The 27,300-nt window shown below is 53.1% G+C and overlaps 1 protein-coding gene across 1 annotated transcript in view; it reads right to left on the bottom strand.

Annotated features, from left to right (window-relative positions):
- The window catches only part of PREX1 (phosphatidylinositol-3,4,5-trisphosphate dependent Rac exchange factor 1), a 184,461-nt gene extending 161,825 nt beyond the window's left edge, over positions 1-22,636 (bottom strand). Inside the window, 1 exon segment of the mRNA XM_023251134.2 lies at positions 22,273-22,636. Within this exon segment, the coding sequence (XP_023106902.2) occupies positions 22,273-22,485 (213 nt within the window). The 5' untranslated portion in view covers positions 22,486-22,636.
- Between the last annotated feature and the right edge of the window lie 4,664 nt (positions 22,637-27,300).

Raw genomic sequence — 27,300 nt, 5'->3', positions numbered from 1 at the left:
CCAGTCTGTTAAGCATTCAATTCACTTTTTTTTGAACGTTTATTTATTTTTAAGAAAGCGTGCAAGGAGGGGAGGGGCAGAGAGAAAGGGGGACAGAGGATCCAAAGCAGGCTCTGTGCTGTCAGCAGTGAGCCCGATGTGGGGGCTCGAATTCATGAACTGTGAGATCATCACCTGAGCCGAAGTCAGATGCTCAACCAAATGAGCCACCCGGGTGCCCCTTGTCTGACTCCTGATTTCAGCCCAGGTCATGATCTCACAGTTCATGAGTTAAAGCCCTGCATCGGGGCTGTGTGCTGACAGCTCAGAGCCTGCTTGGGGTTCTCTCTCTGCCCCTCCCCTCCTCTCTCTCTCTCTCTCGAAAATAAATAAATAAACTTAAAAAAATTTAAACATAAGTCACTCGCTACGGACTCCCTGGCCTTGAAACCCTCCACTGTTCTTACAACACAAGGCCAGCCCCTCACCTTGGCCTTGTGTGATACGGCTCCCATCGTGCTGCTCAGATCCCCTCTCCCATTCACTCTCCCTTCACTCACTCCATCCCAGCCATGCTGGCCTCCTGGCTCATCCTGAAACTGGCCCAACCCATCCCTGCCTCAGGGCCTTTGCACAGGCCATTCCTGCTGCCTGGAACATGGCGCCTCCTGCCTTTCTTCTCATGGGTGACTTCTCAACGTGCAGGTCTTATCTCAAGTCACCTACCTCCTCAGACAGGCCTGATCTGATCAAATCCAAGATAGGCCCCAACACTCCAGTTCGTATCCCTGTATTGCCATTGTCCTAGGGCTTGTCACTGCAGGGTTGTTCTTACTTGTTTATTGTCCATCTCCTCCCACTCAAATGTCAGGTCTACGACAGCAGGAATTTGTCTCCCCCCCCCCCCCCCCCCCCCCACTGCTGCTTCCCCAGTGCCTGGCCGGGGTAAGAGTAAGACCTTAAATGATTCTTGCTGCCGGTATGAAGAGACCAGAAAACAAGATTCCCGGAGCTTAGAGTGTATCTAACACAGTGTGAATCACCCATTCCCTCTGTGACGAGGGCTCTGATAAAAGAGGCAAGGCTGAGAGCTAGCCAAGGGGGGGTCTGACCCAGACTGGGGCGCGGGGAGGGGGCGGGCCAAGGAGGGCTTTCCTGAGAAGGCGCCGTAAACCACTGCCACTCAGAGTGTGGTACCCGGGCCAGCAGCACGGGTCTCCCATCTGCCGGGAGCTCATTAGAAATGCAGCTTCTCAGCACCCCCAGCCCCCCAGGCGTCCTGATCCAGAATCTGTGCTTTACTTAAGGCTCCAGGTGGTTCATGTGCACAGTAAAATTTGAGATATCCTGGCGTAGACCCCAGGGTGGGTGGGTAACAGCAGGCCAGTCTGGTTCAGGGCATCTCTGGGAACCAAAAGGCCAAAGGAGGTCTGTGAAGCCACTCGTGTGTAAAACATGGCTTCCCAGCACCGTGGGCTAGAAAGAGCCCCAGGCCCGCGCAGGGACCCTGAGCATCCTTCCTCCCTCAGGCCTGGAATAAGGATCTGAGAAGCCCACAGCCAGCATATGTGGGAGGGGTGGGCGAGGGGGGGTAGGAACCCGACAGATTTGCGTGGCAGACTCCCCAAGAGCCACGCCATCTGCAGCCCCTTTGTGATACAGGCAAGGGAGGACGGTGGAGAGGCGGAGAGCCAGGAGTGTTTCTAAAGTGTGGGGCGACGGGGCAAAGGAGGTGTGCGCGGGGAGAGACAGGGGACCACCTGTCACCAGGAAACCTGCAGCACCCCCACTCCATCTCCCAGCCACCCGCAACAGACAGGGCCACTCACCCCAAAACCCACTGAGAATACGCAGGCAATCTACCTTTTCAGCAGCTCCCGAAAATGCGACCCCCTGAAAGCCAAGTCCCGAGTCCCGATCTTGGTATATGTGGTTATGGAGGAGCCGAGCCTCCCCTCCATCTACAATGGCAAATAGGACCCAGGCCTGACCGGTCAGAGCTCTGGGCCCCTGGATGGGCGACCCTTGGTTCATGGATGGGTGTATGCCCAAGGGTGAGCCAGGGAGTACCTGGACCCAGCTATGCCTGAAGTTATTACTCCTAAGTGAACCCATAAAAGTATTTGTTTGTTTGTTTTCACTTGAGACTCTTCGAGTTGGGGGTTCTGTCATTTATAATCCAAAGAGTCCTGACTGATATATCTTGATATATCTGTTAAAACACTTACCACTCTGCAGCGTCATGACTTATGTGTCCGTTCTCTCCCCTGGACTGGAGCCCCTTGAGGACACACACCACTGTTTGGTTTAGCTGTGTCCTTGGTGTCCATATATTATATACCAAAGTCCTGATCTATAACATAATCTCAGGAGATAAGTGACAACGAATGAATGTTCTTCCTTCCTTCCCTCTACAAATATTTACTGAGTGCCCACTTGGTGTTGGGTACTGTTTTAGGTCTGGGAACAGCAGGGAACAGGAGAGAGAAAAATCCCTGCCCTCCAGGAGCTCAAATTCTAGTGAGTAGAGACTAGACGATAACCAAACAAGGGGGTAAAACATAAATGCAATAGAGAAGGGAAAGAGGGAGCACGAGGGTGAGGTGTGATTTTTAGATGAGGCGGTCAGGGAAGGCTGCACTGATAAAGTGAGACATCTGAGCAGAGACCTACAGAGATAACGAACTACACGGATACCTGCAGAGTGCTCTCTACCCAGCAGACACAAGTGCAAAGGCCCTGCGGCTGGAATATGTTGGGTACATTTGGAGACAAGGTCAGAGAGGTAAACGTGGGGAGTGGAAAGACCGACACTGAAGGGCTATTTAGGTCACTTTCAGGGCTGTGGCTTTTATACTGAGTGAGGTGGGAGCCACGGGAGGGTTTTGAGCTGAGGAGGCATGTGATGTGACTCACACAGGATGTGTGTGGAAAACCACCTGCCAGGGGGCAACGGTAGAAGGGACCAGGGAGTAGGTGACTGCACCAGTCCCAGCAGGAGACAATGGTGGCAGAAACCACGGTGGCAGCTGTGGAGAGGTGAGGGGTGGCCAGATTCTGGGTTGTTGTTGAAGGCAGAGCTAATGGGGTTTGCTGATCTAGGGTGTAAGAGGAAGAGTAAAATCAATATGGCTCCACGGATGAGCCTGATAAGTGGGAGGACGGAGGGGCCACTGACTGGACGGGAGGGGGGCCTGAACAGGCTAAGCTGGGGAAAGCACAGAGCCTGTCATGCCCACCAGACCCCCAAGCAGAACGTCATCTGGATATAGATGCCTGGAGGTCAGGGCAGAGGTCAGTGCAGGAAACAGAAACCCGAGAAATGTCAGCAAAGGGATTACTATGAGCCTTTACGAAGCCTCCCTACGAAGGGATCGTCCCCAGCTCCTCGCCGCTGGGCTCCGACTCCTGCCAGCCTCCCGACCACGAGCTGGGCAAAGGGGGTGCTCCACAACGGCTCCTTCTAAACTAACTACTGTGGACAGAGCAGTTCCGCATCCATCACCCGCCCTGCTCCCGGGAGAGGGCAGGCGGCCAGGAATTAGCACTCCCCAGCCGGCTCCATTGCCCAGCTGAGACACTGAGGCTCAGGGAGGGACAAAGACGAAGCGAGGTGATCTGGCTGAGCCGGCCGACCCAAGCCCTTTCTCATGAGCTGAAATAAAGCGACCCCCTCCCCCCACCCCACCTTCCATGGTTGCCAGCATGATGTGACAACGCCCTGACACGTGGGGAGGGGGCTGAGAACATGTCTTGGCCCGAGCGTCACAGTGAATGGCAGACGAGGAGGACGGTGCTGGCACCAGGCTGAGAGGCGGGAGGGGCAGCCGGCACCAAGCTCTGGGCCTCCAGAGTCTCCCCAGGGTCAGGGCCTTCCCTCTTCATGGACGGGCAGAGCAGCCCCGAGCCCAGGCACCGGCCATCCTGCTCCCACCTCACTGGTGATGCCTCTCCAGGCCTCGACTGCCCTGTCTGTAAGATGAGTGGCCAATACAGAGACACTGAGGTCATCAGGGCATCAGACCAGCTAGTATGTGCTGAACTCTTACTCGGGGCCAGACCCAGAGTCGACCATGGCACCGCTGGCATCCAGGGGCAGGCGACCGTCGTGAGGGCTGCCCTAGGCCCTGCAGGATATTTAGCAACAACCCTGGCTTCTACCCCCTAGATGCCAGCAACATCCTGCCTCCCCAGTCATGACAGCCAAGAAAAGCTGTAGACGTTCTAGGCACAGTCCTAGGCCAACAGGATGTCAGCTCCGTGAAGGGAAAGATCTTTGTCCGTTGGTCAAATCTGGATTCACTTACTTAAGGAGGCTGGCTTCAGAATCTTGCTCAATCGCTCCACTATCCTGATTCTCAAAGCACCGTAAGAGGACGTACATGACCCAATATTATCTTTCCTTTTCCTTTTTTTTTTTTTTTTTTTTTTTTTTTGAGAGACAGAGCGCGAGCAGCAGAGGGGCAGAGAGAGAATCTTAAGCAGGCGCGGAGCCTGACACGGGGCTCGATCTCACGACCATGAGCTGGAATCAAGAGTTGGATGCTTAACCGAATGAGCCACCCAGGCACCCTGAGTTTATCTTAATTTGAGAAATAAGGTGTTCATTAGAGCTGGTGAAGCAATGCGAAAAAAAAAAAAAAAAGAAGAAGAAAAAATACAAGGATAAATAAAATATCTTCTCCGCACCCCTCCTCATTGTCAGCCTGAGACCAACGATGTAAATATTCTGGTGTGCGTCCTACGGAGCCCTTCTCAACGTTCATGAACTGAGAGACTGTCGTTATCTTTCCCCACAAAATTGGGATCACGCTCTACGTTTGACTCGCAACTTTTCTTGCTTAACAGTATACGGCGTGTACAACCCTTCACATCAAGGGAAGAGATCAAGCTCATTCTTCTATACAGCTGCCTGACAGCCCAATGCATCGACACACAACAGTCTTGGTCAGAATTTCCTCTGTTACTGTGACTTCCCCTGCCCCCCGCTTTTTTTGGCCATTTATAAACAAAACTGAAACAAATGTCTTTGTAAACTTAAGTCGTTACATACCTTTTTTCTCTGGGTTCTATAGGGGAGATTCCCAAAAGAAATGAACTAAAGGGCATTGTGATTGGTTTGTTGTGTTTTTTTTTAATATTTTTTAAATTTTATTTCTGAGAGACAGAGTGTGGGCAGGGGAGGGGTAGAGAGAGAAGGAGACGTAAAATCCAAAGCAGGCTCCAGGCTCCACCCAGGCATCCTGGTTTTTTTTTTTATATCTAAAGGCACTCCTAGACTTTTTCCCGAAAGACGCCAGTCATCAACACTCCCACCAGCATCCTATGGAACGGCCTGTTTGCCAGCAGCCACACCAGCACTGTGTATTATCACTTTGCGTGTGTGAGGTAAGACAGTGGTAATGCTATCGAAGATAATGTTGACCGATGTGGTCACTCAGCAGGAATGGCCACATAGTTCTCATTCCACAAAATAATACCAAGTCCAGAGCATTCTGGACCCAAATGAGGACAGAGGGTTGTCAGGAAGCAGGCTGTCCATCTTCTGAGCCCTGAAATGCCTTCCTCCCAAGACCCTCCCCATCCGCACAAGCTGACTCCTGAGCCTGCACTATCCTCATTTCTGAAATGGATTTCACACCCAGACATAACAAAGATGCCTTTGTTACCAGGAAAGAGGGAGCGACTGTTGCCAGAACATTCTGGGTTCTGTTCATTCAAATCTCCGTGTGGGGAGGAGAGTGGGGGGGGGGGAGGCGCATACAGGATGCTTCCCACTCTGGGGCTGATCTTAGAGGTAGATGCTTCGGGCAGACTGGTGCGGCCCACCTCCCCATCCTTCACTCACTAGTTTATTCCACAAATATTTGCTGGGCGCTGATGGCTGGAATGTTCTTCCCCCAGATACAGAGGGTAAGTCACTTTCCTAGGGAGACAATACCTAGAAGGGGCACAGCCTGGATTCAAACCCAGGCACTCCAGCAATTATCACCTCATATAATTCATCCCACAGCCTGTTAAGAGAGGCAACATCATTAACCCCATTTTACAGATGAGAAAACTGAGGTTCAATCAGATAAAGCCAAGACCCAAGGTCACACAACTAATAAGTAACACAGGAGCACAAAGAGGCAATTAAAGAACTTCTAACCACCCACAGAACACCCCAGGCCCCAGCTGCCATGGTGTTCTATCTAGGCTACCCCGGCAGCCTCCTCTGCCTCCACCCTACCCCTCCACAGTCCATTCTCCACTGGCGGCCAGAGGGGTCCTGTGAAAACTAAGTCAGATTCAGAGTGCCTGGGTGGCTCAGTCAGTTGGGCATCCGACTTCACCTCAGGTCATGATCTCGCAGTCTGTGAGTTCGAGCCCCGCGTCGGGCTCGGTGGTGACAGCTGGAGCCTGGAGCCTGCTTCCGATTCTGTGTCTCCCTCTCTCTCTGCCCCTCCCCCACTGACGCTCTGTCTCTCCTTCAAAAATAAACATTTTTTAAAAATTAAAAAAAAAAAAAAACTAAATCAGATTCTGTCCCTCCTCCATTCAAAAGTTCCAAGGGCCCCCACCTCACTCAGTGAAATGCAAAATCCTTACAGTGGCCCACAAGGCCCTGCACAATCCAGGTACCAGCCGTCCCCCCACTCCTACTGTTACCTCCTTGACTTCACTCTCCACCTGGCTCATTCTGCTCCAGCCACCCCGGCCTCTTTCCTGAAATATGTTCCTGCCTCAGGGCCTTTGTACTTGCTGTTCCCTGTGCCTGGAATGTTCTCCCCCCAGATACAGAGGGTAAGTCACTTTCCTAGGGAGACAATACCTAGAAGGGGCACAGCCTGGATTCAAACCCAGGCTGTGCGGCCTCAGACAAGACAAAATGTACACAGCGGGGTCTGCAGTAAGAGAAAAGGATGCTCTGTGACTGTGGGCAGGTTGCTGAACCTTTTTAACCTCTGTTTCCCCACGTATAAAACAGGCAACATAGGTAACCTTCCCCATCAGGCTCCTGGAAGGCCACACTGCTTGAGACACGTCCACTGACCACACCTCATACATATTAGATCCATGGAAAGAGCCAGAACGGTCAAGGAAGACCTCCTAAGGAAGCAGGATATGAACAAGGCTTTGAAGGCAGGAAGTGGAAAAGCCATGAAGTGGTCCAGGCAGGCCAGGTGACAAGAGGGTTCACCTGGAACCCAAGACTCAGGAGAAGGCAAAGGCTTCCCATCTGGGATGGAGACATGAGCAGACAAGAGAAGAGATGCTCCCACCCTGTACCTCCCTTCTTCCCATCCCAGGACCTTCTTCCTTCCCAGAACGACTGCTCCCACATGACACAGGTGGGCCCCTCACCCAACCTAGCCACATGACCCAAGGCAGCCAATCAGAACTCACTCCAGGCCCCGCACAGACCCTTCCCGGACATGAGCCAAGGGATTCCCATTTTTGCTAAGGCATTTTGAGCTGGACCTCTTGTCACTTGCAACCAAGGACTTCTGACAATCGGCACTGGCTGTTCTCATCAGCAACAGCAGTGCTGTGATCATTGTTCTTGTTATTGTCGTTATTCTCCCAAAACTGAGATGTGGGAGAACGGAAGCAGGGGAGAGGGCTCCTCTGGGCTCCTCTCTGGGCTGCACACGCACAGTTAAGACGCTGAGCCTGACCGGGGGTGGTAGCAGGGGCCCCACGTGACAGCTGAGGGTCCCTCTCAGGAACCCACTGCTTTCTCTCTGAGGTCTGTACCCCAGGACCTCCCAAAGGAGCGTAAGTACAGAGCAAGATTCAGGAAGTAGGACAGACGGATGTGGGAATCTCAGCCCCACAGGCCCCAGGAGGCGGAAGCTGGGGATCGTGGAGTCACCCTAAGGGAGAACGTCCTTCTCCCCATCTCCTCACCTCGCGGGCCCAGAGGGAGCACCCACACACTGGAACACGCATCTCGGGCTCAACTGCCCACAGGGCCGGCAGGTGAGGCAGTGCAGCTAGCCAGGCGGCCTTTGGGATGCCAATGAGGGTGGCATCCTCTTAACAGAAGAGCGCGTTTTTGCTTATTTTTCCTTATTAAACACATCTTTCTTCCAAAGAGAAATGTGCCGCCTCCTACTTTTCTTAAAACACATGATCCTCTTGGGGTGCCTGAGCAGCTCAGCCAGTTAAGCGTCTAAGGTCGGCTCAGATCATGATCTCACTATCAGTGGGGAGCCTGCTTGGGATTCTCTCTCTCTTTCTGCCCTTCCTCCACTCATGCTTTGTCTCTCTCTCTCTCTCTTAGAAATAAATAAGTCTTAAAAAAAAAACACACACACATAACCCTCTTTGGCTTTCAGTTTTCCATTTGATAGAAACAAAGGTGAGAAGAAATGTTCCATTGCCCCTCTTAACTCTACATTTAAAATACAAATAAAGGGGCGTCTGGGTGGCGCAGTCAGTTAAGCGTCCGACTTCAGCCAGGTCACGATCTCGCGGTCCGTGAGTTCGAGCCCCGCGTCGGGCTCTGGGCTGATGGCTCAGAGCCTGGAGCCTGTTTCCGATTCTGTGTCTCCCTCTCTCTCTGCCCCTCCCCCGTTCATGCTGTGTCTCTCTCTGTCCCAAAAATAAATAAATGTTGAAAAAAAAAATTAAAAAAAAATTAAATAAAAATGAAAACAAAAGAAAAGAAAACAGAAAAGAAAAGAAAAGAAAAGAAAAGAAAAGAAAAGAAAAGAAAAGAAAAGAAAAGAAAAGAAAAGCCAGCAGGGCAAGACTCATGACACACGGCAACCACCGTTAAGTTTCAACCTGAGGGATATCAGGGAAGAGTGAGGTCTGTGGCAAAGTCCCATCTGAAGGGAGGGGCTGCTCTTCAGCTCCAGCCAAGCACCGCCTGTAGGCATGGGAGCTTGGTGTGCATACAGTTTCTATGGACCACGGACCACAAATGATAGTAACAAGGTCTGTTTTAATCAGCTCTGTGTCTTCAGCAGCTAGCACTGGACCCCCCCGCCCACCCCACAGCCCCGACACACACACATACACACGCTTATGGCCACTGAGGTCAGAGAATCTGAGAGCAACGTTTCCCAGAAACACAGGAATCCTGGGGGCACACAGGACAATCGCCGGACAGGAGTCAGGAAACCTGCGATCAAACTCCGTCTCAGCCACAATCTCACTTGGTAAGCCTGGGCCAAGTCAGGCTTGGAACAGCTCTGAGCCTCAGTTTCCCCTTCTGGAAGAGTGAGACGAATGAGAAAAACGAGACGTGATGTCGTGGTCTCTTCCAGCCCTTCCAGCCCGATTCTAGGATTCTAGCTGCCAAGGATTTATTGGGGGTAGTAAAAACCAAAAGGTCTAAACCAAGGTTTCTTCAGCCCTCAGTTACTGAATCAATACAGGAACTGGCGGCTTGAACAAAGACGATGTGCGTGGTCTGTCGTTTTGGAAAACTGAAAACCGTGTAAACATGCAAACTTAGATGGATGTTTAAGTAATAACAATTGTATTAACATGATGTTGTTACGTTAGGAGGATCACTAGAATTGTAGCTAGTACACGGGAAGCACCTACCACGTGCAGGGCAGTGTTTTGTGAGCTTCACGGATTTGTGAACTCATCTAACTCTCCCACTGATCTAGGAGATGCACTATTTCCGGAAAGAGGACACCAAGGCGAACACAGGTGAAGCAGACGGCCTGCATGACACAGCCATGAAGCACCTAGGATCCGACCCGGATGGCGGGGAGCCGGGGCCCCCGTGTTTCGTCATGAAGCCCTCAAAGGCTCAGTGATGAAGAGGGCTTAGTGGAAACCTGGGAGGAACCCCACAGAAGGGGCCAGAGAAGCAGGGGCCACACGATACCGCGCGTGTGCAGTACGGTCGCCCCCAAGCTAAAACAACAGCGAAGAACACGGAGGGAGGGTAACAGGGACACTGCCTATTTGGAAGGGTCCTTATTTTCTCCACGTTCTACAGTGAGTGCAGTGACAGCAAAGGTGGCCAGTGCGTGGCGGGTGTCCCTGGAAACCGACACCATATGCCAGCGAATCCTTCCTCCTCGGCGGCCATGGGAGAGGAAGCCTCCCGGGGGCCCACGTGCTTGCCTGCCCTGGACTGTGGTACCCCCAGCATCGACAACGGGGCCAGAAACCCCGCAGGCGCTCGATAACACGTGTGGCGGAATCCCGCAAGCCTATCGGGTAGGAACAGAGATTTCCCCATCTTACAGCTAAGTAAACTAAGGCCCAAGAGTCAGCTGCCCAAGGTCACAGAGCTGGGAAGCGGTGGCTGAGGACAAGCACGGGCAGAGCCACGTCTCAGTGAAGATTCTGAGCACAGGGTCAAAATCATACACAAAATCACCAAGGAGACATGATCCACGACTGCACCCCAGACTAGGGATGGGAGGGGAGGGGGACCAGATGTTCCAAGGGACCGTGTGGGCATGCGGGAGCCCTCGGACTCATAAGGACACGACTCAAACGTCCCCCCGTCCTCCCAAGTGCCTTGGTGGCTAGATATAATGACGTTTTGGGGGAAAGGGGTGGAATATGAACTTGGATTGTAGAATTGTATAAATCCGTATTGATGTTAAATTTCCTGATTTTGTTCAGTGCACTGCAGTGACACAACAATGTCCACGTTCTTAGGAGACACATGCTGAGTTATTTAGGGACACCACACCCGCAACTACTCTCAAGTAGATCAACGCGATAATAGTAACGTGAATGTGTGTGTGCATGTGTGCGTGTCTCTACAGGGCTGGGGGAGACAGGTGGGAGCGGGGTGCCTCAGTGGCTCGGTTAAGTGTCCGACTCCTGATTTTGGCTCAGGTCATGATCTCACGGTCATGATATCAAGCCCTGCGTCAGGCTCTGCGCTGAGCCTGCTTGGTATTCTCTCTCCCTCGCTGCCCCTCCCCTGCTCACATGTACACGCTCTTTCTCTCCCTCTCTCTAAATAAAAAATAAAATAAAAGCACATGTAGTCAACAACTGCCAATTGGTGAATCTGGATGAAGGTTATACAGGGGTACTCTGTTCTTGACACGTCAAAATAAAAAGTTACCAGAAAACTAACTTTAAGAAAATGTACTAAATTGGGGTGCCTGGGTGGCTCAGTCGGTTAAGCATCCGACTTCAGCTTAGGTCATGATCAGGTCAGTGAGTTCGAGCCCTGCGTTGGGCTCTCTCTCTCAAAATAAATATATAAGCCTAAAAAAAAAATACAGAGGCACCTGGATGGCTCAGTCAGTTAACCGTCCGACTTCAGCTCAGGTCATGATCTTGCGGTCCCTGAGTTCGAGCCCCGTGTCGGGCTCTGTGCTGACAGCTCAGAGCCTGGAGCCTGCTTCAGATTCTGTGTCTCCCTCTCTCTCTGGCCCTCCCCCGTTCATGCTCTGTCTCTCTCTGTCTCAAAAATAAATAAACGTTAAAAAAAAAAAATTAAAAAAAAAAAATAGAGAGGCACCTGGATGGCTCAGTTGGTTAAGTGCCTGACTTCGGCTCAGGTCATGATCTCGCGGTCCATGAGTTCGAGCCCCGCGTTGGGCTCTATGCCGACAGCTCAGAGCCTGGAGCCTGTTTCAGATTCTGTGTCTCCTTCTCTCTCTGCCCCTCCTCCCTCCCTCCCTCCCTCTCTCTCTCTCAAAAATAAACATTTAAAAAAACTTTAAAAATGTGTTAAATTACTCATAAGTATGGCATACTAGAGTTTTGTGTCTAGACCCCTGTACATATGTAGAAATACATGATAGGTACAGCCAGGCATATACACAAACCATTTTACCATATTTGCCTCCATAAAAGAGTGCTTACAGCTGAACAGACACAGACGTAAGGGAATGTGCTTTTGACACAGACACCACCACCATATTTATCGCCTTTGTGATCAAGGGGAAATAAATCTTAAAAACCACCTAACAACAGTCTGGCCAGCCATCGGCTGGTGGCTGGGACCATACAGAGCTCCTTCGGCCCTCCTGGTGTGGTAAGGGCAGCAGGCCAAGGACTCCAGTCTGTAGCCACTCCCCACACTGGGGTGCACACTCCCAAATCAAGCCAAGGCCACTCGTTAAAAAAGCAGCAGGAGAGGTGCTTAGGTGGCTCAGTCGGTTAGGCGTCAGACTCAACCTCGGCTCGGGTTGTGATCTCGCAGTTGGTGAGTTCGAGCCCCGCGTCAGGCTCTGCGCTGACAGTGTGGAGCCTGCTTGGGATTCTCTCTCTCCCTCCGTCTCTGCCCCTCCCCCGTTTGCACGCACAGGCTCACTAAATAAACGAACAAACATTAAAAAAAAAAAAAAGGAGCAGGAACCAGACAGTGCCTCCTCCAACTTTCACTCAACCACTCCCTTGACCAAAGCTCCCTTGACCAGAGCTGGGTGGTGGGGGCTTATCAGTGAACACAGCAGTCCAGGCAGCCCACACCCACCTTTGGCCCTCAAACTATCTTAGCCCCAGGCCCCCAAAAGTCTGCACAGAAGTATTTAGCAGTTGCATCGGTCACGATAATCCTATTCTATAAAACATAAACATGGGTACAAAGCAAAAGCCATTTTTTTCATTCCAAAAATATTTAATGAGCACCTACCACAGGCCAGGCATGGTTCTCAGTGTCTAACAGACAAAGTGAGTGGAACAGACAGAAACGCCCTATCCCCTTGGAGCTGACATTCACGTGAGTGAGACAAACAATAAACAGTAAGTAAGTCAGCCATCTAGTGTGTCCAGTGGTGGAGAAAACTCCCGCATGGAAGGGGCACGGAAGGGAAAGGATACGAAGTGTGCAGGTGGGGGTGGAGGACAGGTTTGAAAGGGGGAGGGAGACCTCCTCAGGAACACGCCAGAGTGAGCCCTAGGGATACCGGGGAAGAACATTCCAAACAGAAGAGGCGAGAACACCCTGAGGCAGGAGAAAGGGCACACGTGGCTTGGGGGCGGGAGGGAGTAGGAGCAAAAGGAGATTCTGGAATTAGATAGCAGTGATAATTGCGCAACTTTGCGAATATACTCAAAACCACCGAATCGTAAGCTCTGCAAGGGTGAGATTTATGGTGTGTGAATCGCGTCTCAATGAAAAAAACCGTATGTGGGGGCGCTCAGGTGACTCGGTCAGTTAAGTGTCTTGATTTCAGCTCAGGTCATGATCTCACAATTCACGAGTTCGAGCCCCGCATCAGTCTCTGCACTGACAGTGAGAAGCCTGCTTGGGATTCTCTCTAAGAATCTCTCTCTCTGCCCCCTGCCCTCCCCTACTCTCTTTCTCTCTCTCTCTCTCTCTCAAAATAATAAACTAAAAACCAAAAACAAAAGTCTGCAGGAGAAAGAAGAGAAACAGGAGAGGGGACCTGAAAGGAAACAGGGACAGATCTCACAGGACCTTCCAGGCCATCCTGAGACCTTCACTTCTACTCAGAGGGAAGCGGGAGTCTCGGGAGGGCTCTGAGCAGGGCAGTGGTATGAAGTGACTTAAGTTCTAACTGGCCCCCTCTGGCTCTGTGTCTGGAGGACAGAACGGGGCAGGCCCGGGTGAGAGCAGAGCAGACAAGCATAATAGTCCTGGCTGTTTCTCGACCGTGTGTCCTTGGACAAGCCACTTCACCTTCTGTGCCTCAGTTTTCCTCACCTGCAAAGTGGGTCTGAAAAATACACACACACACACACACACACACACACACACACACACTCACACCGCCCAGGGCAGAGGTGAGAGCTACAGAGGAAAGCGTTGTTAAGATGGTATTATGAGCGGAGGTAGTTTTTAATCATGCAAATTAGTTTCCTGAACAGAAAACAGGGGGTGCCTTCCTCTCTCACAGGAAGCAGAGACCCATCGTGTATCAACAGCCATCTCCCCAGCGGCCACCGGCACAGCCTGCTGACACCCTGGCCATGAACAGGGACCCAAACTCCTCTTTGGGTGTGGTCAGCTCAGACGCAGTACTCACACGGAGGCTGAGACCTAGAGAGGGGACAGAAATGGCCCTGATTCACACAACAGCCTTCCCAGACAGAGGGTCTGGGGATCTGCCCGGCAAGGGGAAAGTGTGGTCCTCCCTCCTGGGTGAGAGTCCAGGCCAGAGACAGGAGGTGGCTGCTGCGATCTTGGGAAGACCCTTGCGCAGTAAGACTTTCAGATCATCAATCAGACCAAGCCACACCCCAGCTGAAAACCCTCCAGGGGCTCCTCACCCACTAATAAAGTGCATGAGTCTCATGCCACACCGACTTCCTCTCCCCAGCTCCACCAACCTGGCCTCTTGCTGTTCCTCAAACAAGCTAAGCATAGTCCTGCCTCAGGGCCTTTGCGCATGCTGCCCCCTCTACCTAGAACACACTTCTCTCAACTACAGCTGGCTCCTTCTCGGCCCCAGGACTCAGCTCAAAAGCCACCTCTTCAGAGAGGCCTTCCTTGGCCACCCCGTCACAAGCAGATGCCACTATCCCTATCACCAACACACCCTCAGTTTACTTCCCTTCTTGGCACATCCACTCGCCAGCTGAGTGGACCGAAGCAAATCACTCTCTCCGGGCCTTGGTTTCCCCATCTGCAAAACAGATATATGAGAGAACCCCCTACAGGAGAGGGTTGTTGCAAAGGCTCAAAGAGATAATCCATACAAAGCACTCAGCACAGGGCTGAACACACAGTAAGGTCTCAGCAGATACTATTATTCCATCTGTTGCCACCTTCTCAAGTGACCTCTTTGTATTGTCTGAAGATTCCACGAGGGCAGGAACCTTGTCCATCTTGTCCTGGCCATGTGCCAGCACCTAGCCCAGTGTTTGGCACACAGTAGGCATTCAATGTGCGTTTATTGAATGACTAAGTGAACCAGTGAATGAAAGCACGGACTGCCCACAGCCCGCTCTGGGCCTGGCCTTGCTCCTTGCAGAAGCTTCCCACCACCCCCCTGCAAGGGCGAAAGTACGAGACCCCGGATCCTGGTGGCTCATGGCCACCCCACCTGCTTCCACCAGACTCTGGTGGCCCTGGTCCCGCCAGCCTGAAATAGCCTGGCCTCCCCTGGCCCAGAAACAAGGGATCGTCTGTCAGTCCCACCCTGGGGAAGGAACCAGGCGGGTAAACACAGATTGAGCGTCCGACCACAAGACAAAAGAGGCAAACCCCCTCTGGTCCTCAAGGAGCCGGGAAAATAAAAATAAACTGAAAAATCTACATAGGGCTGGGAGGCTGGAGGACTTCCCTTCTTTCTCAGGGCTTCCTTTCGGATAACAAGAGAGCCTGTGGCAGGTAGTGGGGCGGCCGTGACCTTGGCTCAGCACTCCGCTCTGCAGGCACTCCCCGTGGACGATGGGGAAACCAGGACTCAGAGACGCAAAAGGACTTGCCCAAGGTCACACGGGGGCAGAGCTGAGATTTGAACCCAGGCCGTTTGGTGTCTAGAATCCATGCTTTTTGTTTGTTTGTTTGTTTCTTTTTTGAGAGAGAGAGCGAGCAGAAGAGGGGCAAAGAGGGAAGGAGAGAGAATCCCAAGCAGGCTCAGCATCGTCAGTGTGGAGTCCGATGCAGAGCTCGAACTCACAGACCGCGAGATCACGACCTAGGCTGGAATCAAGGGTCGAAGGTTTAACCGACTGAGCCGCCCAGGCGCCCCTAGATTTGACACTCCTAACCGTGAACCCGAGACAGACCGCTGGGTGAAAAGAGCAACCCTACCACACCACTCAGGTAAGCACGTACACATGCATACAGTCACGGCGACGGCATAGATTTCTCATGCTCCGGGATGTGTGCGTAAAGGCCCCAGAATACGGTGCGAAAGCAGAACTGGTTGTCAAAGGTTGGCAGCCAGTCCCCCTGGGGGCCATGGAGCAGTATCTGGAGACCTTTTCCAAGGGTCCCAACTGACGGAAGGGCAGGCCAGTGCTGCTGTGAAGCATCCTACAAGTCACAGGACAGTCGCCACAAGGGAAGATGATCCCGCCCCCACCTTCCAGTGGGGCCAAGGGTTAAAATACGGAGGATTCACCACAGACCAGCTGCTAGGGCTGAAATGCCCCCTGAGGAGCCTCTTTAAGGAGGACCTTTGAGCCAGGCTGAAACTCAAATCCTGGGAAGAGGGCGAGGGCCACCCCAGCCTTCTCCCAGAACTCTCCGGATGGAACCCTGACCGGCCGCAGGGCCGCCACCCTTGACCAGAGCGCACCTCCCTCTGGGGACCACGACTTCGACAGGGAGTCCCTCTGGGGCTTCACAGGCAAAACTAGGAGATTCAGACCCCTGCCCTCTCCCCCCAGCTTACTCTCAAGTTCTATGTCTCCACGACTCTGGGGCAAGGACCAGCTCTGGCCTCGCCCTGTGCCCCGGGGGAGCAAGGCACGCTGGTTCGAGGACCCGTCCACCCTGCCTACCCGCCACCTGCCACGATTCCAGCCAGAGAGCTGGTGGCCGTTGGAAAAAAAAAAAAAATCACAAACATCTGAGAGGTCAAGTTCTTCTGCAGCCAGGCATGACCTGCTTCAGAGACAACTCCTGCACAGGCTGGGGGTTGGGGGGAGGCTTGGGAGGGGGCACTGTGAAGCAAAGAGAATGTGGGTTTGTCGACCTGAGGGAGGGGCCAGAGCTCAAGAGGCCTTCTGCTCAGTGGACTCAGGGGGACACCCTCTAGGAAAGGGGTGCCCGGAAGCCTCCAAAGGCCAAGGACACCAATCCCATCCACCTGCTTTTTTAAGTGACAGATAAACGGTTATAAGGGACAACACCCAATAATGGTGAATGGGCTCTAGGATGCTCATCTGGAGAACACCCTCACTCAAATGCACGAGATGCAGCATCTCTGATGGGTCAGCCTTCTCCAAAGGCCAAGGGCCACATGTGCCCTGTTGACAGCTGCATTTTCCTCGCCCACAACACTGCCTAGAATATACCGCAGGTGCTCCAAAACTACCTGCACACGGAGAAACGCAGTCCAGATTTCTGCGTTTCCCTGTGTGGAGCTCTGCTCGCCCCACACAAAAGGTGCCCCCTCCCAACTCCGGCTGACATTTAGGTTTTTGTCATCAAAAGACCTTCACTGACTCCCTAATGATGTTGGGGCCTAATACAAAGTGGCCTGGCCCAGGTTCTCTGGCATCCTAAAAAGCTCTGATAATTTGGACCTTCGGGCTTAATTCTTTGCCCACATGGGCAGCTGGAGGTCTCACGAAGGCAGTTCATTTTGGTCGCGAACACAGCATCATTTTGGGTAGTTCAGGAGAACGGGAAAGAATGAGGGTTCTGCAGTCAGACTACCTGGGTCTGAGTCCCAGCCCTGTCAGGCTGTGTGACCTTGCAAAACTGACTTGGCCTCTCTGTGCCTTGGGTTTCATCTGTAAAAATGGGAAGCACAATAAATACCTAGCACTTTTGAGTTGATACACAGAGAATGCTCTACACAGGGCTGGTAAACATTTAGTACTTTATTATAAGTGTTAGCAAATTATCATTACTGAGGTTACACTAGCCTGATAACCATGCAGGAATGCAATTCTCTCTGTCAGAATTTTGTAACATATATGCTCATACACATGTGCCTGGTTTGATATGAGAACAGTACTATGCATGAGATTTCTGAGTGCATTTTTCCTTTTCTATCTTCCTGCTTGCTTTTCTCCACAAGAAACACAGCCTTGTGTCCTTTTCCCTAAGCTCCTGTAATGTGACGTATACAACGGACATGTGTATGTTATGACTTCTGTTTCTTTTCCCAAAGCAGAATTGTGTCACATACACGTCTCAGCATCCTACCTTTTGCAACACCCCGGAAGTCACCGACCGGGTAGGTCATTCTGTTTCGGTGACTGCAGAATTTAAAATGTGTCCCTCACCTCCACCCCCTGGCATTTCTCTCTAGTGAGAGACTGGAAGCAAAGAATCTTAAAAAAAAAAAAAAAAAAGCAGTGACAACACAAAACCACAGTTTCTTCTTTTGCAGAGCTCCAAAGAGAGGAAAAGCTCTAGTCTCCAACCCCCCAAAAAAGCAGAACCACAGAAAGCATTCTGGGAGCTTTCTGCCCACACCCCCTGATCGTCCAGGACCATCCCCCAGCCGGTGGAGGAGACCCTCTGGGAGTGACGGGTCTCTGTCCTCCGTCAAGGGAGCCCTACGGGGGCCTGCTGGCCAACCCTGGCCCAGGGGTCTCTCTACGCATCCACCCAGCCCAGCTGGCACACGCATCGCAGGATGCGTTGGCACTTGCCCCAGGGTCTCCTCACTGGCAGGCAGGAACCCAAAACCAAAATCCAACCAAGAAACCGGTGAGCCCAAGGCTCACCTGTCCTCCTCTTCAAGCGGGGGAGCCCCGTGAACCCCAAACAGACAACCCTCTCCGCCCCCCACTGCTGTACGTCACCACAGCATCTGAATACCAACTGCACGTCTGGCCCCCTTCACACGGCTTCGGCGTCGGGCTCATCGAAGCTTCATAGCACCCCTAGGACACAGGTGCTACACTGTTCCCATTGTGCAGATGGGAAAACTGAGGCATGGAACAGGCTGGTGGCATGCCCAGGGCCACGCACAGTCATGGTGGGGTAAAGCCAGGATGCGAACGCCAGCAGCCTGGCTCCGGAGCTCCACACTCAACCCTCCCTTCGCCAACAGCCGTGGGGCACGGAGGAGGAATCTGGCCGCCTGCCATTTCTAGTCTTCCATAGTTCTGCCCATTCTGCGGAAGACAGAATGGGAGCCACGGAGGGGAGTAACCAGAGAAAGCGCAGGCAGAGGGTCAGGATATCACAGAGACCCGGGTTCGAATCCCCGTTTCGCCACCTTAATAAATCACGGGCCAAGGCCTTTATGAGGCAGAGCCAGTCTGTGAGGGCTCTAGGGACATGAGCTCCGGGGTGGCCAGCCTGGGATCAGATTCTGGCGCGGCTGTCTGCGTGACCCAGCTCACTGAAACTATCTTCGCCACAATTTCCTCATGTGTCAATGGGGCAACAGCAGCACTTTCTTCACGGGGTATTGGAAAGATCAAATAAGTTGATACATGTGAAGCGCCCAGAGCAGTAAATTATGAATCAGTGTCAGCTCCTACCCACTAATGACTGTAATTGTTATTATCATTATTGACACTGACCAAGAGCACCCAACACGGTCAGGGCTTCTAAATGTTGAAATCCAAGGCTCTGAGTCAAAACCCAGGGCACTTTCTCCCATCATCTTGGCGGTGTCCTCCAAGAAAGATCCAGCATCTTTACAAGAGGGCTCTCCTTGCATTTCCATGACCCTTAAATAAACACACACAAAACAAGGCACCAAAGCTATCGGTCCCCCTTGGAGATGGGGAAGGGGTGCAATCCAGTTCCTGAAGGAGGTGAGGAAAGATGGGGAGATTCTGGAGGAACCACAGAGCCCCAGAACCGGAACCAAAGAAAACCACTGGTTCCGGAGTTTAGATGGTCAAAAGGAAATTCGCTCAGGCTCCCTGTCCTCTTTTCGGTGCTGACTCAGACCTCACTTCCTCCAGGGAGCCCTCCCTGACTACTCCTGCTCACTCGATGCTGAAATCCTAGAACCCTGATCATCTATATTATTTAATTACCATATAACAAAATAAGTAATGATGATACTAACATTTATAGTCCTTACTACCTACGAGGCAGTGTTCTAAGTGCTTTATATATATTTATATAACTGACTTACACTCTTAAAAACCCTGTAAGATAAGATCTATTATCAGCTCCTACTTCACAGATGAGAAAACTGAGGCCCAGAAAGGTTAAGCCAGTTGCCCTAAGGTTATACAGCCCCAGGACTCAATCCCAAGCAGTCTAGCTCCAGAGCCCAGCCTCATACTTGGATTTCTGTAAACATCCACTTTGCCACCATGGACTAGACTGTCCCCTCCTTGAGGGCAGGAACCCACCAGAGCTGGCCTTTCTGCATCTCCCACAATTCACAGTCAACCACAAAGCCTTCATTTCTACTGACAACACAGCCTTGAAACTAGGGACCCAGGGAGGCCAGGGAAGCTCTGCCCCATGGAATTAAAAGCTGGGAGGGATTACCAAGCATTCTTCCCTTACCAAGTATAAAGGCTCAGAGGAGCGAGTGGAAAGACAGAAGAGACCACGCCGGCTGCCAGCCTGGATGCGTGGAAAGCCTTGGTAATTAGCAGTCCCCGAAGCGAAGCCCTGGGTTTTCCAAACCGAAAGGCCTTGGGTGCTCTAGGGGGCATTTCTGATGGAGCAAAACAAGAGAGGCCTCCTGTGGCTCACAAACGAGGTATGTATGGCTGGTCAGGTTACACAATCAGTCAGTCCATTTCTGGCAACAGCTTGGGGACACCCAAAAGGACAAGGCAGAAAAGACGCCTGGATTCTCCTCCCCTTGGTTTACAGGTGGGCAAACTGAGGCCAGGGCAGGTATAGCACGACTGGTCCGAGAACCAGCTCATCTCAGAACCGACAGGTCAATCGAAACAAAAACTGATGACCTCAATAATGTGGAAATACAGAAACCTTTCTTTTTCTTGTTTCTTTAATAATAAGAACCATTGATTCCAATCAATTTCCATTATTCCAGCAACCTCGGACTCTACAAGTGGACAATTTAAAACCACAGTTAACCCTAACACGATCTGTATCTGCTCTGAAATGCACCACACCATCTAGGCAAGGGCGTGGGAGGGAGAGATATATTTTCTTACCCATTAATATAAAAATTGGTTTGTCTTTCCTCTTTCCTTTCCTGACTGAGGAGCAGGGAGTGGCTCAGAAGGAGAAGTGAGGAGTTCCCTAGAATTTGACATTGCCCAGAGATATGAGCACTGTCTGCATCTTGTATCAGAAACTACCAGCTTTAAACTGAACAGATTCCTTTATTTATTTATTTATTTATTTATTTATTTATTTATTTAAACTATGAGAGAGGGAGAGATGGCAAAAAGAAACACCAACACTCTCACAGACCTTTCTAGAAGGGTCCTTTAGCCAAATGGTTTTCAATGCCACCACACAACTCCCCAACCCCTCCCAACACACACACACACACACACACACACACACACACACACGCGAACACACCTCTTTTCACAGAGAGAAGGGCTCTCTCCTCCCCGAGTTAGAACTCGGACCTCACACAGCCTTAGCTGCACCTCCAAGCCAATGGGGACCCCAGAGGATGCCAGAGTCTCCCTCTTTCCCTTGGAAATTGGGAGCTGCACAGCCTGGCTCTGGGGTCTCTGAAGGAACAACCACCGCCCCCACCAGCCCTTCCTTAACCAGGATTAAAAGACTTCCTAGAGCCAAGAAGGGAGTAAATGAGGTCCCAGCAGGAGGCAAGGAGATTAAAGCCCTCGGAGTCTCCTAACTTCCACCGAGGCTTGGCCCCAGGCCCACCCCCTCCGCCCCCTGGCCACTTTTCTCACTTCCCAGGAGAGTAGGGAAGTGGCCCCTTCCTCCCGCTCACAGGAAAAAAGAAAGATAGAAAGAAAGGAAAAGAAGAAAAAAAGAATAGAAAAGGAAATGCAACACAGGAGTTTAGAACCCAGTATCCCCAATTAACCAGCTGTGTGGTTCTGAGCAAGTTACTCAACCTCGCTGGAGCTAAACTCTCCCATCTAAAACATGGGGTAAATACTCGTCCCCACTTCATGGGCCACTCGGAAGGTTAAACCTCCTGATGATACATGTGGGCGCCTGCCACATAGTAAGCGCTGGGCTGTTTATTTTTTGCCACTTAAAAATAGGGGTGGGACCTGGACTGCCAAGTCGAGAGTTCGAAACCCACTCTCCCCAAGCTCCAACAAAAACGCGTGCACTGGGGAAAGGGGTCCTACTCCGAGGTTTTGTGGGTTTGTGGGATCTCCGTCCCTCTTCCGGGCACCGGGTTGTATCCTACTCTCGGAGGGACGCTGGGCTCTAGGATGTCTAGGAGGTGTCCCGGAGTACTCGGCGGTGCACTAGGCGGCGAAGAAATCCCCGGGAAAAAAAGCAGGAGCGAAAGCTCCCGGCGCCTGGGTCCCAGAGCCCGTGCCTCGCGGATGCAACTAATTTTAAAACTATTTGAAAGGCGGGGAGGGGGAAAGAAAAAGACAAAAGGGCAGCGTGCAGGGGAACGGAGTGCGGGAGATCCCGAGTCGGGACTCGGACCGCCGGCCGGCCAGGGAAGCGACAGCCCAGCTCCGGGGGAGTCCGCATCTCCCCACCTCTCCGCGCGCCCCGCGAGGCGCCCCTGAGGCGACTCTCGCGACCCCCAGGGACCGCGCGGCCACAGGTAGTGGCGACCGCCCGGCACTGGAGGCCCCTGCGCTCCACAGCGGGGCTGGCGGCCCGGGCAGAGGCTGTCCCCGCGCGCCCCGGGCGACACTCACCGACTGCAAGAAGCGCAAGGTGCCCACGTAGTCCCTCTCGGTGCCCAAGATCTCGTTGAGGACGCAGAGGCGGAGGCGCAGCTGGCGCTCGGACTCCCGGGCGGCCGCGCACGGGCCAGAGCTGGCCGCAGCGGCGCCGGGGACCCGGGGGTCCGGGTGGGCACCGTCCCCAGCCCCGTCGCCGCTGGGATCGCTGCCGCCGGGTCCCTCCATTCTAGCGCGGCCGCGCGGCGCCGACTGCTTCCCCCGCGCGAAGGTCGCGCCGAACGGCGACTCAGGCGTCCAGGCGCCCCATCCCGGACGGGGCGCGCCGGCGGGCCGGGCTCAGCGGCGGGCCCGGCGCCTGGCGCGGCGGGCGGGCGGGACTGGGGGCGGGCGGCCCGGGCCGGGGGCGGAGGCAGCGCGCGGAGGCTGGACAAGGGGCGGGAGGGGGCCGGCCCTCGGGGCTCCCAGACGGCGGGCCCCGCCGCCGCCGCCGCCGCCGCCGCCGCCGCCGCCGCCCCCACCGCCCAGGGAGCGTCTGCCAAGTGCCACGCCGTGCTCGGGCCGCAGAGGCGCTCCGCGCGCGCACCGGGCCCCCTGGAACCGCGCCGCGGCGCTCGGCGGCTACGTCGGAAGCTCAGCGCGGTCGGAGCGGGGGCGCCCGGGGCGCTCGGGCGGGAACTCCCCGGAAGGGGCGCCGCGGAGGCCGCGGGGCCCGAGGCGGCACGCCAGCCGCCGCCCGCGCGCCAACTCCGCGCCCGGACGCGTGGCCCCCTCCCCCGCCGCGGGCTACGCCGCTCCTCCCCCACCCCCGCCACGCGCGACACCCCCCGCGCGCAGGCACACGCACGCAGGTCCGGCCGCCGCGGCCGCCCGCTGCCGCCGCTCGAGCTGAGCGAACCCCCGGCTGGCAAAGCTCTCGGCGGGAGCCGCTCGGGGAGCCAGCCCGCCCGGGCCCTCGCGACCCCGCCGGCCCCGCGGAGGAGGAGGGGGCGGCCCCTGCCCGGCCGGTGCCAGCCTCTGGGACACGTAGCCCTGTGGGTGCCCTCGGGCGCCGCCGCGACCTTGGGAAGGAAGACGCGCGCCTCTCCGGGTCCCTCCCTTTCCGTCCTTCCGTTTTTATCCCTTTTTTTCTGAAGTTCTTTGCCCCCAGGAGACGACCCTGCTCTTTCCACCTTTCCCAGAAGAAATTATGATCTGCTCTCGAATTACTCATCAAGGAGCAGCTGCGCTGCCCGCGGCCCCCTCCCCACCCACCACCGGGGATAAGGCCTTGGGAAACCCGGCCGCTAGTGCAGGCTGCCCTGTGTGACCTTGATACGCAGCGGGACCGCTTGACAAATGTCCTCACCTGCCTCACAGGAAGGTATGGAGAGGTGAGCAAGCGCTGAGGCCTGGAGTAAGCTGCTCAGATTCGAATCCCATCTCCCTCACTTGCTAGTGGGCGACCTTCGGCTGGTTTCCTTGCCTCAAGAGCCTTAGCGTGCCCGTCGGGATACAATGGAAATAATCCTCGCACCTGGCTCATAGGGGCCCGCACAGGGTTATGTGTTAGTCCACAGGGCATACTTGGAACAGTGCCCAGTCCCTAGAAAGTTCTCTATTTTTGTCCTTTATTATTATCATTGCGTGTGTAAACTGCCTTCTTGGCCGGCCCTACTCTCTAAATTGTCCACACAATTCTTAATGTTCCCCTATCACACACCAGGGACTGTATTGTCTCTGCAGTGGATTAGCTGATTCATATAATATGCCCCCTCTAGACCGTAATCACCCTTTAGCAAAGAACATGACTGTTTGTTTATCTTCTGTTCCAAACACCCAAGACTGTTCTCATAATGGCCTGGGTAAATGCTGCAAGTTCCTCAGGACACGGGGAGAGAGTGGAGTGGCTTCTGCCCTCTAGGAGATGTTTCTGTGGGATCGGGGACAAGGTGGCATTTGATCTGGGCCTTGAGTGAGTGAATCCCTTCTGGGCGGATGGGAAGGGGGATGGGGGAGGTGAGTCTGGCAGGTGCCAGTGGTGGAGCCAATTATGTCCAGAAGATGGCTGACTCCTGAGGTTCTCAGAAAATTGCAGATGTCCCTGAGTAGCTCTGCTGTGTGACCTTGGACTAGTCACAGCACCTCTCTGAGCCTCAGTTGCCTGGTCTATAAAACGGGAGTCTTTGTAAGAGGGAAAAACAACGAAAAACATGTACGTAAAGCAGGGTTTCTCAACCTCAGGCTATGGACACGTAGAGCCAGAGAAGTACTAGTTCTGGAGAGCTGTCCTGGGCATTGTAGGCCGGTTCAGCGGCACACTGTACCCCCCAGATGCCAGGAGCACTCTCTCCCCACCGGCAGTTGTGACAACCACAAATGTCTCCAGGTAGTGCCAGATGTCCCCTGAGAGACAGAATCTCCCCCAGTTGAGAACCACTGGTGAAAGTTCCTGACACAGATAGCTGGCACACAGTAGGTGCTCAAGCAGTGTTAGCCTCCTTCCCAGCTGTGACCACCGAAGATTAGCTTCCACTTCAGATATTTGTCTCACACGCAGACACAGATCCCATGTTATATCCAAGAATTGGCCCACACTGCCAAAAGGACCCCAAACATTTCCTCATTTGTGGATGGCGCCCACCCCTGGCCCACCCCCATCTCTTCTACATTCTGATTCCTCTGGGATAGTTCATCCCCAATGAAAGATACAACATTTAATGTATTCCTTAAGCTCTCTGTGCTTCCTTGGTCTCTTCCGGGGACTGAGGATAATAGCTGCACCTACCTGGTAAGATTGTTGCAATGATTTCTGAGTTAATACGTGGAAACTATTTGGGGCAGAAAATAAGCACTCAGTAAGTGAAGGCTTTTATTTGGACTGAGTGCTGAATCCATTCAGATGCCTTTGGCCACAAGAAGAAGAATGGGCTACTGGTGGGTTCAAACATAAGGACAGTATTTATTTAACAAGAGGTCCAGGGGAGATTGGTTCTTCAGGCTGGTTCGGGACTCACAATGTCATCGAGGACCAAGGTACCTTCAGCCCTGCTATCCTCATCGCGGTGGCTTGTCTCCCAAGCTCTGGGACCCCAGAGTGACGAGATGGCTATTGCAATGGCAACATTACCTGCCGACACAAGTCCAAGGCAGATTTTCTCTTACACTTCGCGGGCCAGACCGGGTCGTGTAACCATCCCTACGTAGTCCCTGACCAAGAGCAGAGTCGTCACTATCAACATGGAGCAGCCCTGCTCCATCTGCTGGGACGTGGCTGCCTGGACAACTTGGGGTTCTGTTGTCAAGAGACAAGTGTCGGCCACAAGCACCTACTGCGTGCTGGGCATCGGGTGAGGTGCTAGGACCAAAGTGCGCGAGACCGGTGATGTTCCGCCCTGACATTCCTCCCGCAGGGGAGAAGCAGACAAGGATGAATGAGACATAGAAAGACAGCAAGTTTTGTCATTCAGTCACTGAGCGTTTCTGGAGGGATACAGCAGTAACACAGCCGCTAAGGGTCCTGCCCTCTTGGTGCTTTTAGTCCAGAGCAGGGGAAGAAGGAAAATAACCAAATTAACAATCAATTAATCAACAAACAAATGAGATCTTTTCAGCTTCTCCAGAGTTAGTTGGTGGCACCTCCAGGCCTCTGCCTCAGGTCACTGCCCACCCCAGGTCTTATGACTCAGACAGGGAGCTCAGCATTCGTGTGATCAGTGGGGACTCCCTTGGTCCAGGGCCTGGCTGCCTCCCAGCTAATCCTGGCACAGAGCGACTCACCGAACCAAACATGACTAAGCAACCACAAACGGGCAGATTTCTTTCCCTAGCCTTGTTGTAGCCTTGACCTCTCCTACCTTCTTCCCCATCACCTCCACCCACACCCTCCAGGATCTCCAGTGGGGAGCCCTTAGATCCCGTATGTCTCCAGGACAGGGCCCAAAACAGGCTACAGCTGGGAAACATTCACCAAAAGAACAGAGAGAGAAGAAAGAAAAAAAAAAAAAAACAACAACAACAACTTTCAGTTGAGATGGGGGAGTAATGATAATGTTAGGGAAATTCTCTTCCATGGGGACAATTTTAGAGTTTCTGTTGCCATGTACTTGGCAAATCGTGGGAAATACCGTTTTGTTTCTGCTGCACACATTTCACAGTTGCAGGGAAGAAGCTAATGCTGCTTGGGAACATCAGACAGATAGTTCCTTATTTCCTGACGAGCCTCTCAGATTCTGCAGGCTCAGGAATGGAAGGCTGCCTTCCCCAGCTCTGCTCAAAAGAAAAAATAGTGAAGATAAAGCAAGGAAAAACAAGGGGTGGGCTTTGCCCATCCCAAGTTGAACACACCAGTGAGAAATGAGTTAAGGACTGCCCAGGATTGCAATCATTTCCCAAATGCAAATGAGTTCTCAGTAACTCAGGCCAGCTGCCCGGAGAGTCTTTTCCCCATTCTGAGTACCAAGAGCAGCTTTCTGAGAAGAGGAGAGACATCTCCACCCTTGGCATTGCCCAGAAGGGCTGGGCAACAGAATTCAATGTGGGCCACGCAAGCCAGGGTTCATTTCTTCAGACCAAAATATTATAGTCCTGGGTGAGCCACCCACCCCCCCCCATTGGTCCAAGTCAAAACTTCCCCAAAGGAACCCTTTGCGGTTAGAAGCAGATCTCAGCAGAGGACCCTGGTTCAAGGTCTGATTTGAACATAATGGATATCAGAATAAGTCAGGGCTCCAGAGCTTTGCCAAATCATGTTCCTGCCACGAAGCACTGGGAACACAGCCTGGAGGAAACAAAGAGGGAAATGCTTAGGACCCTTGGTTTGAATCCCAGCTCTGCCACTGACATACGTGCCTTCATTTTCCCCAGCCTTTGGACGTTGTCATAACCCTAGGGATCAGCTGTGTGGGTTCAATTCCCAGCCCCACCAACTTCCCACTTCCTAATGCAACCACTCAATGGACTGAGGCACCCAGGTGCCCCCTGCCTCTGGGCTCCTTGTCTTGAAAGATAATAGGGACACCCGGGTGGCTCAGTCGGTGAGTGTCCCATTCTCAGTTTCAGCTC

This window comes from Felis catus, chromosome A3 (assembly GCF_018350175.1).
Source record: "Felis catus isolate Fca126 chromosome A3, F.catus_Fca126_mat1.0, whole genome shotgun sequence".
Classification (NCBI taxonomy): domain Eukaryota; kingdom Metazoa; phylum Chordata; class Mammalia; order Carnivora; family Felidae; genus Felis; species Felis catus.
This window is presented reverse-complemented; position numbering and strand designations above follow the sequence as displayed.